Genomic DNA, 13217 nt, shown 5'->3' with positions numbered 1-13217 from the left:
GAAATGAAGGAAAAATACCAGCTTTTGAAACTTTTAAAGAATTCAGTTACAGAAACAGTGTTTTCAAGAGAAAAAACATTTAAATTGACCCCTACAAAAATAAGGGAATAAAGTAACAAATTTAGTATCAACAGGCAAACCATGCACAAGATTTAATTTTGAAAATCTGTAATTGGGCTTTCAAAGATGTCTATTTGTTGACAGAATCATTGATAAAATTCCTATTCTTAGTTGTGTATTCTGAAATAGAATGAAATTGAGATGTCATATGATTTTGCAGCATCTAAATTTAGTAAATAAAATTTTATAGAATCATAAATGGAGAAAGCTTTCTTGATAAGTTCAGCTTACATAAAATGTTTGCCAAATAAAGGTACCTGTGAAAGAAGGGAAAAACAGTAGTTGTGAAAGTATTTGGTATGAAGTAGTCACTGATATCAATATTTTAAAAATTGGAAGTGAAAGATATCCCACATATAGCAGAATTTACTACCATAGCACCACACTTGTGAAGATGGGGTCAACCAAAAATATTACAGTCTCTTGAGAAGAATATTTAAAGATGCCACAGTTTCAAATTTATTAACTGTAAAATTCCACTTTGAAGAAGATTTCAGGCAGTTTTATGAAAAAGTATAAAATATTTGGACCACATTGAAAAAAATGCAATCTTCATAAAAATACCAATGATATTCTATTACTGAGAGATATGGCCACAAAATTGATTAACCTATGTGAATATTTAGCAGCAATCATAATTCTGCTTATGTTATTTTCTAATGTTTACATAATCAGTATAAAGTAGTTACTATGCTTTGGCATATATGAATTATAATATTTTTGTTTTTTTAGAATGAATTTTAGTTATGAAAATAACTTTTGAATAGGACTATTTTATATTTTATAAGTCCACTGATAAAAACAGTTTGCTGACCAGTAAATGAACATTTCAATGACATGATTTTTATTTTTAGCCCCATTTTAACCTTAAAATTGCTCCAACTTGGATGAAAAATTACCTGGTCGCGCTACTGATACACCAACTTTCAGTACATCTTTATTTTTACATATATATACAATACTTTGGATCCCAATAAATGTCTCCATTTTGATTAAAACATCTATCTTAAACTCTATTAAGAAGCTCTGAGCTCTGGAAAATCTCTGTGGGGCCCCTTTAAGTCCCGGGTGTTAATAATCTCTGAAGTTGATGGGGATTGGAAATGGTTTACTACCAGCTTCTTGTCCTGTGAGAACATGGTGTGTAATGACAAAAGACAACATTATTTAAGCGCAAGCTTGAGAAATGACTCTAAAGCCCCAGAAGGATGAGGGAAGGGTGAGGTTTCAGGGGTCAGGAGGTGTTCAAAGTGTCAAAGGCTTTGGTTGGGAAAACTTTTGGCTAATGTGTTGCTTTTAACACAGCAAATACCTGTTTTTCCAAAACGCTTCTTACCAAGAACAATGTTGTTGTTACTGAAGTCTGATTACATAGTACCTGCAGAATGTCCTCTCATGGTTCCTACCTGACCCAATGACACCCCATCTATGGCCTCCCTCTAACTCTTGACTGTCTGCATCTATTACCTGGTTCTTACCTTTATTTTAGATTCATTCTTTGCCTTTACCAGAAAAAACAGAAATGTAGAATAATGAAGGTTAAATAGTCAAAAAGAAGGAGGAGGAGGAGGAGGGTTGGGGGAGAGGAGGGAAGAAAAGAAAAGGAAAGAAATAAAAGGAAAGGAAAGGTGTTGAAAGTGGGGAGATTTACATAGTGGGCAAAATGAATAAGGATAGAGGATATAACCAAAGAGGGAGTGTGCATGTCCAGTTTTAATGTAAAACTCCTCTCTTTTGACAGTTTTATTGCTTTAGGAGACTAATCCACTGGTGGCTAGTTACTAATATTTTACTTTATAAATAACAGCTCCTGAAAACTCTAGCAGTAAACCTTGGTTCATTTCTCTTGTGTGCTAATAGGGGTATTATTCTCGTGCCAACAGATACGATATCCTGGCACATATGTTTGTGAAAGAAAAAAAAACCTACTCATCATGTGAAAACATAACTCATAAATTTGTAGTTTGAATTGGCTGCATATGGCACAGTCTGTGCTATACCCACTTCCATTTTAATTATTCTCCTTCACAAATAGAGATAGTAGTCTATGAATGCATTATTAATATAGAATATTTCCTTTGTTTTTATAGGCTTTCCAGAGGCCATATTGAATTCAAAGTTTTGGGTTATTTCTGAGTCAGAAACCTCATACATTTGGATAAAAACCAAACTTCCAACGTTTAATCTTAACTTAGCAGGATATTTTATACACATTACATTTTATTCCAAAAGGTCTTAACTATTTAAAATCTTTCTTACTACTCACATACCTAAAGGCTAAATGTTGAAGAATCATTGTCAGTCATTCTACTGAAAAATTATGATTAACGATTCACACCTTCCATCCTGATTGTGTTTGGGGAGTAAAGATGTTTGTTTTGTCTATGGCCAAGAATTCTCTTCTTAAGGGAAAATGTACAGTGCTTCCAAATTAAAGCCCTTTATTCTAGATGTGCCATATTTTCTAAAAGTGTTTACTGACCTCCTCAAGCGTTTAGAGACTCACAGAGAAGATTTTCTTCCATAACAAATTTATTCTAACATCCAAGTGTAATACATAACATGAGATCAGAAAAATCACTATCATTGAGAATTATAGCAAGGAGACCCCTTTCATTATCAACTCTACCACTATCATGTTATAACTGTGGAAATTGTGCTCCAGAGTGATCCAAATGACTTCTCTGGGACTGGTGTGTAGTCTCCAACCTATAAATCTTGACTTTTAGTTCAGGGCCCCTTCTTCAATGGACTTCTTACTCATGCTCTTCAATGAGCCCTTATCTCCAGTTTTATGATAGCTTCATCAATGTCTTACTGGTAAACAGGTGTTTGCAATAGTATAAGGTTATGAGAAATGAAGAGTAAAAAGGACAAGTCTTACATGGTTGTCTCACTTGGTGTAAAAACTCACACCATAAAGTCAATAAAAGGTGCATCAAGTGAGTAACATATCTGAGGAACATGGGTAACCTGTTATTACCAAATATGATTTCTTTGGTAAAGCAAAGAATGTATATAATTCTTATATAATATAAATAATTCTTTTAAGTTGGTATTTTTATAGATTGAGTCCTTTTTTATGTTTTTATGTATAGTGGAAAGAGGGTAGAGGAGGACTGAATAAAGGAGGACAACAGAGTACAGAGCAAGAGATATTTTGGAGTCAATCCTGGATGAGGATTTCAGCTTTTCTTCTTCCTAGCCATGTGACTTTAGAAAGGTTACCCAACAGGGGCACCTGGGTGGCTCAGTCGGTTAAGCGTCATACTTTGGCTCAGGTCATGATCTCACAGGTTGTGGGTTCAAGCGCCATGTCAGAGCCTGGAGCCTGCTTTGGATTCTGTGTCTCCTTCTCTCCCTGCCCCTCCCCTGCTCATGCTCTATCTCTCTCTGTCTCTCAAAAATAAATAAATGTTACCAAAAAAATTAGAACAATTACCTAATATTGCATCATAATTGTTATGAGGATTAAATGAAATTATAAATTATGAATGTGAAAACATCTAACATACTCCTTGGCACATATTAGGAGTTAATTAATGCAAGTTTCTCTTTCATATAGTGTATAAAACATAATTTAACCCATAAACCACCTGCTACCTGTTGTTGTTTGTCAGAGGCCCCATATTAGTCACTCTAGAGAAAAAGGAAAGGATGTCATCCAGCATCACCAATTTTCTGAATATCCTGAACTAAAATAATGTTTAGTAGTAATATTTTGTGTTGGGGTGCCTGGGTGGCTCAGTTGGTTAAGAGTTCGACTTCCCCTCAGGTCATGATCTTACAGTTCATGAGTTTGAGCACCGTGTCGGGCTCTGTGCCAACAGCTCAGAGCCTAGAGCCTGCTTCGGATTCTTTGTCTCCCTTTTTCTCTCTGCCCCTTCTTCCCTTGCACTCTCTCTCTCTCTTAAAAAAAATTTAAAAAAAATTTTTTTTTAATATTTTTTTTTCAACGTTTATTTATTTTTGGGACAGAAAGAGACAGAGCATGAACGGGGGAGGGGCAGAGAGAGAGGGAGACACAGAATCGGAAACAGGCTCCAGGCTCTGAGCCATCAGCCCAGAGCCCGATGCGGGGCTCGAACTCACGGACCGTGAGATCGTGACCTGGCTGAAGTCGGACGCCTAACCGACTGCGCCACCCAGGCGCCCCTAAAAATTTTTAATAAAAAAATCAAAAATAATATTTTGTGAAACTCATTACAACTGGATGCACTTAGAGGTGGAATATGGTATTTCCAACTTGAATAAGATTATAATGACATTGTAAACTAGAAAACTTAGGGTCTTGGAATGGAATTGTCAAATCAGAGTCATCTTTCAAAGTTGAGAGAGGTAGGGGTGCCCTAAATAATAAGCCAAGATACATTTCATTACCTACCTCCTAAACCTCTCTTTACTCCATTCCCTCATTTCTTTCTGTCACTTCCTTTTAGTTTTAGACATCATCATTTCCCACCTGGATTTTTGCCAAGATGTGAAATTGGTTTTCCTGCCACCACTCTCATCACCTTCCAATTCATCATCCAAGATCTGTCCAGAGGGATCTTTTAAAAACTTAAACCTGATTCCCTGCCTCTTCTGCTTAAAATGGCCCCTTTTCACCTACAGGTTGAAGTCCAACATCATTCACATGTTATTCAAGACAGTGTGTTAATTAACCTATGTCTACAACAACAGTCTCCTTCATCACACTCAAGACTTTTCCAAATGCTCCAGTTGTGCCTAGCAATGGACTTTGTAACCCCCTCCACCACCACCACCGCCAACAACAACAACAACAACAATAACAACAACACAGAGACATGAGATTCCAGTCTCTGCACATCTGTGTGTACTATTTCCTCTTCCAGGGTTACTTGCCTCCCTCTATTTAATGTTGACTAACTTCTGATGGTCTTTCAAATACTCAGTCAAGTGTTGTTTTTTCTGGCAACTCTTCTCTCATTTTCCCATCATCATAAGTATATATTCCACTTAGTTCCTCTCAGGATCACATGGGCAGTTTCCACACAGAATTGTCATTTAGACCACAAATTTCTTGGTGTGAGGGAAGAATCTTTATGTCCTCAACATCTAGCACAGTCTTAGCTTTCAAAAAAAATGTTAGTTTGTGGGTTCATTCACAGTTAGAATTGCTATCATTTGGTCCTAGTTGAAAGCTTTATGATTCTCATACTTTGGTCAGAATAAGTGATCACAACAAGTAACATTGTAGTAGACAACTAAATGAGAAGTGATTGGGAGATTGGGTCTTCTCCCCTAACATGATATCCATTCCTTTGTGAAGCAATAAGATAGGGAGAGGCAGATTAAAAAATGTTAGAACTGGAAGGGATTTGAGATCTTTCCCCTGTTATGAGAAGCAGAAATGAAGTGGTCCTGGACCCAGTTATCTTCGTTCCCAATCCAGCATTCATCCATTTGCCTTTTCTTTTTTTTTTTTTTTTAATTTTTAGTTTATTTTTTAAATTTTATTTTAGAGAGAGCATGAACAGGGGAGATGGGCAGAGGGAGAGAGAGAGAGAGAATCTTAAGCAGGCTCCACACTCAGCACAGAGCCTGATACAGGGCGTGATCCCATGACCCTAGGATCGTGACCTGAGACGAAATCAGGAGTTGAACACTCAACCGACTGAGCTAGTCAGGTGCCCCATCCATTTGTCTTTTCTATTCTAGTAGAACTTTTTTTTCTGTTTTTTTTTTTTTTTTTTTTTTTTTTGAAGTAAGCAAACTCTGCATGCCAAATTCTTTCCTAATTCGTCAGGCTGCAGAGATAGTTCTAACCTGGTAAGTCATGTCAGCACCTAGGAATATTCTCCTGCTTTGATTTGAGATGACTCAATACTTCACACACACACACACACACACACACACACACACACACACACACACGCAGAATAGCTTAGGGGCTTCAAGAAGGCCATTGACTCTGCTTTTTCATATTTATCCCACTGGCATGTTTTCATGCAATGACCTCCTCTTTTCCTCATTCCCCTTCCCCTCCTCAAAAAATGAAACTTCCGTATGACATGAGGAAGGGTGCCAACATCAACCAGTGCATATATTAAAGTTTTAAATCAATTATTGTTCTAGTACACACCCTGGGGTTAAGAAAGAAAGAACATCCAGGACTAACAAACCTGATTGTTCTGGCAAAGTTGCCATTCAATTCATGCTGGCATTTTGGGGCTTTTCTTTTTCTTTAATATTCTAACCTCATTTTTTTATAAAAAGGTATTGGCTCAATAGCAATTTTTAACATTACTATTTCATTCAGTTTCTCCATGAGACTTCTACCTCCCAGTCTCTTAAGGATTTCCCAGGGGGCACAATGCCCGGGGTTTGCTTACTTGATTGTGGAGACAACTGCCAGTCTGATAGTGAGTTCATTAGACCATGGATTATTCCTCACTTTATTACCCTCTAAGCAAGGGAGAGACTCAGGCTGGGGACTATGAGCACTTCACAACTTGGCAGTCTTAGACTGAGAAAAAGGCTTAATCATAATATTTAAGAAACCAAATTACAGCTATGTATAGCATAGATAATTTTAACTCAACAACTGCTCTGAGTTGGACCTATATAAGTAGTCTGATTAATACTGCTCTAAAATTCCTATTAAAATATGATGCATTTTTTTTCTAGGCAAGTACTGGAAGTCAGTTAGGATGGTGGCTGTGCCAAGGGGCTGTGCTTTGGCTGGGGCACAGTTGCAAGAGGAGACGGAGACCGTTTCTGCCATGGCCTCCCTGACGGTAGATGTAGAACAGCCCTTTGCTTCAGAAGACAGCAGGTATGGATCCAAGATGGGGGAGTCATTAAGGTCAGTAACATCCAGGCTCATCATTAGCATTTGTGAACCTCTCTCCAGGCTTTCCTTCTCCTGTCTCCTCCACTTCCACCACCTGTGTTCTCCAAAGCCACAGATGCCACAGCACACACTATAGGCCACCAAGAATTCCATTCTTAGTGGGAAACACAGAACTAGAGCATGTGGTTGCAGTTCACAGAGAAATAGAGGGCGTGAGATACATGGTGAGAAAAATCACTCCTTGTTGAGTAATTTAGTGCAGATCATTATGGAAAGAGCTGCTTGTGGGCTTTACTTCTTAGTTATCTCTCATCTTCCAGATATTCTTTTTCTATCATCATTTTGAAATTACTGTTATAACAAAGTGAAAAAACGAGAGCAGTAGTTGGAGGTATTACTAGTCAATAATTTAGAAAACCTAAACATGTACGAGCTCCTTATATGACTATTCTTGTGGTACGAGGACTGGATAAAGATACAAGTGGCCTACAAAGGAGATGGGAGTGTGTGAAAAGGAATGTGTGGACTCTTCAGTCTGATTTTATTCTATCTTATGATAAGAAGTTGAATCCAGTCAGTCTTCATATGAGTATAGCTTTCAGGAAAAGAAAAATAAGGTTAACCTAAGATTGAGTTTGCTTATTCTCCTTCTGAGAAACGCTTGTTGGTTTGTGCATTTTGGTGTTCATCATCCTATCATACAGACAGTGTTACATTCAAGATTTCTTTTAAGTCTGCCAGAACCAAATCCATCACAAATGTACATATATTAACATTGGTGCTTTCTGTAGCTGGCTTCAAAGTCACATTTTCTCAATTTAAAAACGAATCAGGTGAGGCTTTACTAAAGCTCTTCCAGCTTGCACTTTTAAAATGCTTCTGAGAAGGAAATCATATTCCCTCTGTCAATAACATCACCATTAATTATACAAATCCTGCTACCTAGTACCTAGTTGGCAATTTTCCCAAGAATGTGCAAATTTGAACCGTTTTAGCTTTCTTACTTTTACTGGACATTCAGAGTTTAATGGATTTAACATCTTGCTTTGGTGAAGAGCAGGAGATGCATTGAATAAAATATTTCATTTTTATGCAAGTATTTTTCTTACTATAACCATTTAAGACCAGATTACCTGTAAAAAAAAAAAAGTTGTATAATACTATATTAGAAGGCATCTTCATATGGGCATCTGGAGCATAAAGGGAAAACTTATTTCACTTCTTCGATAATATGAACTAACCCCCTGCAGTTCCCAGCTAAGAACCAAACCAAGTTCATAATGCAAAGGTGTTGCAATTATTCCCAAAGCCAAATGCAGTTAGTTGTCTGTCATCGGAGGACTATAAAACTGAGCAAACTAAACATCTGTTAGTGTTGGATATAAAAGGAATATATTTGTTCTTTAGAATTCATTTAATATAGAGAAATGAAGCTAAATTCCAACCTGAGTGAAATGAATTGTAAATAATTTTGCTTAGAATAATTAAGAATGATAAGTCATGTTATAAGCCCCAAGTAGTAAAAACAATCTCAGAACTTTGGCATGAATTCTCTCTATAAGTATGCTTGCTTATCCTCAGGTAAATAATGTGTTTGACTTCTGTTAATCAGTGGGGACTTAACCCTGGCTTGAGTTCTCAGTGATTTTTTTTTAAGAGCTCACAGTGATTTTTAAGCTTCCTCTGATAGCAGAGAGAGAATGAGAATGGGAATGTTCTGATGTGTAGGGAAAACAGAGTTTACGCTTGTGACCTGGATTCATGTTTGTTTACCAGTATGAAACACACTGTATCTATTTTGATTGATTTTTCTTATGGAAAGAAAAGTAGTTTTGCTTGAAATATTTTCCAAGGCTTTGCACTCACTTTTTCAGCAGAGGAAAAGAAAACTTCTTCTAGAATTGGCTTTTGCATTTCTATTGAACCATGCATGAATTTCATCAGAGAGAGTCAGAGACAGAGAACCCTTGAAAGCCACAGCACATTTGTTCTTTTCAGGGGCATGCTATTAGAATTGTCTCCCTACTCAATACAGGAAAGAAGACTTTCAGAATGAGATAAAAAGATGGAAATGTTCTTGGGCCTTTGTTATAAATGTAATATTATAAGTACACAGGAAATTAAAAAATTAGAAAAATCAGAATGCTAAATGAATGGAAAAGAGTGAAGGCAAGATTCTTTTTATAGGAAATTCTTGCCAGTTATTTTGGAGGATATATTGGTGTTTGGAGTGAGATGACTCATTTTGTACTAAGATTTTGGGTAAAGCAGCTCTTTTCCTGGCCAACTCATATCTGACTCATTTACCACTAGTGAATAAGGGATAAAATGCTCCTGGCTAAGAACCATTGTAAGTATTTTTTGTTCATTTTTCTTGGATGGGGGGTGGGGGGCAAAAGGGAGATGACAACACATTGCAAACAGTTATTTCATTTTTTACAACTTATTGATGGACCATGAAGAATAAATTATTAGAAAAAGGCTGATATGTGAGGATTCATTTTAGAGATGATTAACTGAAATACAGTTTTCAAAACATGGTTTTCAGGTGGCAAAGGACTCGAGTGAGAAAGAAAGCAATAGCAGACCAGAAAAAAAAAAGACAAAAAAATGAAAGGGGCCCAGTTATATGTTCAAAGATTATTTAAATAGATAGACCTGGTCACTTAGAAGAGAGAACTATGATTTTAGGTTTCTTCTTATTTGCTAGGAGACTTCACCTTTAAAAGATTATAGTTTGCATTGGTTGGATATCTGTTTCAAATGCTTCTACTTTGAAAAGGTCAGTGCAGTATTCAGGTTTATTCTTGGATACCAGTTCAGGCTGTGCTGAAAATCAAGAAAAATCTCTCTCTGACAATCAAAACTTCAGGATGATAAACTATTCAGTTATCAGGAACACAGTTACAATCCAGAATTCCTGAGTGTCTCTTTCTCTTTTTTTAAACCAAAACAGAAACTGAAAGTTACATTTTCTTTTCTTTTTTTTTTTTATGTTTATTTATTTTTTAGAGAGAGAGAGCATGTGAGCATGCGCAGAGGAGGGGAAGAGAGAGGGGGAGAGAGAATTGTAAGCAGGCCCATGCTATCCGCACAGAGCTGGGTGCAGGTCTTGATCTCACAGTTGTGAGATCAAGACTTGAGCCAAAATCAAGAGTCAGACACTTAACCGACTGAGCCACCCAGGTACCCTGAAAGTTATATTTTTCAAATGTCAGTTTGACCTGTTGATTATAGTGTGAACCAAGTTAGATTTTCTTAATACATTCCAATCTGGTTGTTTATTTAATTATTTAGTCTTCTAATTTTGGCAGCTTTTCTCATGAGATGGTTTCAAGTCATTATATAATACAGAAGTATGAGAAAATATATGATTCTAAGCGTAGCCATTTTGTTTTTTGAATAACTGTCTTACTCATGAGTATAAAAAATGTATAACGATAAATTGGAAAATCCCAAGTATCATCTCCCTATCACGGTGATAGTGAATGGCCTATCACTAGTGCCAAGGACATTTTCAACCACATTTTTCTGTATCTGAATATTTATATAGAAATATAGACTACTATTAAAGACACATTCATGTCTAGTATTCCTAGAAACACAACTTTGTTTTCTGTTCTTTAGGATTATATCTCCAAGGCTTCTAAAGCTAAATATTGCACAAATTATGCAGTTTTCTGATTTTTTTTCTATGATGCCATTATTTTGAGCACTTGTTTATCTAACCAAGCAAACATTCCAATATAAATTTTATTCTGAATTTTCATCCAGTGTCAACAAAATCTTAGTTGAAAAATGGGCTAAGTGGGCTAACGATTTGGAAGCTCCTGGTAAAAGGAAGGATAATCTGTCCCTTCTTCTCTTCTTTTTCCTCTTCTTTTTGGGGACCATATTTTATCTCTGTTTTTTGGTGCCTATCATATGGTCACAGGGTATGTTTAAAGTCTGACTTAGCATGTTAGGGTTCAACCCAGTGCCCATTTATATATTTTAGGGTTCCTTCTGAATTCTTAAAAGAAGTGTTTTCTAAGGAAAAAGCACATTTGAATGGGACTATAAGTAAAATAAGATCACATGATAACTTCAGCTTCCTATCATTTCATCTTCATCTCTACTCCTTCACTCTTTTCTTCTTAACACTACAAAGGATGAATAGAGTCTGAATCAGCTTGCACAGATTCAAATCCCAGCACCAACTTAATAATTGTGTGGTCTCAGGCAAGTTACTTATCTCCCTGGGCATTGTTTTCCTTGTATTTAAAATGAAGGGAAAATTTCATAGGGTTTTGAGGAGAAAATGAAACAGTACATCTTAACACAATACCTAATACATAGTAAATACTCAGTACAGATTGGTTTCATTATTTTTCCCATCATTTTTCTTCTTCCACAATTTATTTTTGCCTCCTTTAATACATAGTTCATCATCCAGTGATGTATATTAGAATATAGAGGCTGTACCTGGGCATCTATGGCTGACTGTTCATAGGTTAAATCAGTAGTACAGTCATTAAACACAAGGGATTGACAAATAATCTCTAAGCAATAAATTGGTTGAGTTCATTAATCTGTAATTAGCTGACTTAACTCAAGACTTTCACAATGCCTAATACATTGTAGGTAATAAATAAATACTTAATGAATGAATGAATCCAAAGAGAGAAGATGAAATACTGTGAAAATGGCAACATTTTGTAATGATACCTTAGCAATTCTTGTCTCTCTCGATTTACTATGTTTTGTGAGAGAATTAGTATTTTTATATTTTTATAAGAGTTTTCAAAATGTTTATTTTATATGTATTTTTAATAGGACTAATTGACAATGTCAATTTTCAGATAACTAGAAACCATAGTACTCATATCATAAAGATGGATTGACTGAATAAATACAATAAAGGAGGGAGGAGGCAGCAAAGTATCTTCCTGAATGGAGAAAGGAATTGTATTTAGGGAGGGAGACAAACATGGGAGTGATGCTGACAGATTACAGGATTATCCTCCAATCTGCGGAATGAGGAAAGAGAATATCCAGTCCATTCATTCTTTAAACACATCTGATTATTCTGTATGTGCTGGACAAAGTGTTGAGATTCAGGGTCACAAAGCTTCCTCACAGTCCCCAAAATGTTCATATACTTGAGGATTTTATTACTTTTCTATTGCTAGCTTTAAAAATTACTGTAAAATTAATCAGTGGCTTAATATGACAGAAAGGTCAGAAGGCTGACAAGTCTCTAGGCTAAAATCAAGAGGTTAGCAGGGCTTGAGTCCTTTCCTGGAGGACCTAAGAGAGAATCTGCATCCTTGTCTTTTCCAGTTTCTAGAGGCTGCCTGTATTCCTTGGCTCATGACCCCCTTCTGTATCTACAAAACCAGCAGATATACATCCTGCTGACCTTTCTTCACTTATCACATCTCTATCTGACTGAAAGAAGAAAGCTGGGAAAGCTGGCTTATAAACTGGGAAAGATTCCCTGCTTTGGAAGACTCATGATTAGATTAGCTCCACTAGGATAATTAAGATAATTTCTTCATCTCAAGGTACTTAACTTTAATCACATCTTCAAAGTCAGTTTTGCCATGCAAAGTGACTATATTCACAGCTTCCCAGGATTAGAACATAGACACCATTGGAGGCTATTATTCTTCCTACCATAGGATTAGACATGAGTAACCAACTATAATAAGTGACAAGTAATTTGCTATATTGAGCTGTAGAAAAAAAAGAAGAGCTAACACAGACCAAGAAATGGGAAACAAATCACAGAGCAGAACAACTGAGCCAGGGTAGGAAAATATATAGGATTTCACCTAGTAAATAAGAAGAAATGTATCTTGAGATAGAGACAATAGCTTGAGCAAACCATCTACTTTTTTAAACTTCTACTGCCAACACTGAGTCCAAAGTACCTTCATCTCTTGTCCAAACTCTTATAGTAGTTTCCTTACTAGTTCCCATATCCATTTTTGCTTCCTTTCTAATCCAGTTTCTATGGAGCAATCTGGGAGCTCTTCAAAACAAAACAAAACAAAACAACTGGAGAGCAAATCCTGTCATGCCTCGGCTTAAAACCCTTCATTGCCTTTCCATTCCATTCCATTAGCATTATCATTCTTAACAGGACTCATAAGCCTCCATGATCAGTGAACTTATTTCATTTTTTTCACTTGATCTTAGCCAAAAGGCCGAGAAGCGATATTTCATTTTTTTTTTTTCAAACTGGAACGTACCTTACATATACTAGTATGCACAAACAGATTTTTTTTTTACCTAT

General features: G+C 36.2%; 1 protein-coding gene across 2 annotated transcripts in view; it reads left to right on the top strand.

The window, feature by feature from the left end:
* The window catches only part of LOC147583221 (histone deacetylase 9-like), a 198774-nt gene that overhangs the window by 171168 nt on the left and 14389 nt on the right, over positions 1 to 13217 (top strand). For both annotated transcript variants that reach the window (XM_086694897.1, XM_086694896.1), the window contains one exon: positions 6772 to 6949. In XM_086694897.1, coding sequence (XP_086551023.1) covers positions 6772 to 6949 — 178 coding nt within the window. The remainder of the gene's footprint in view (positions 1 to 6771; positions 6950 to 13217) is intronic.

The sequence above is a fragment of the Puma concolor genome, chromosome A2, assembly GCF_028749965.1.
Source record: "Puma concolor isolate L17-30 chromosome A2, mPumCon1.1.hap2, whole genome shotgun sequence".
NCBI lineage: Eukaryota > Metazoa > Chordata > Mammalia > Carnivora > Felidae > Puma > Puma concolor.
This window is presented reverse-complemented; position numbering and strand designations above follow the sequence as displayed.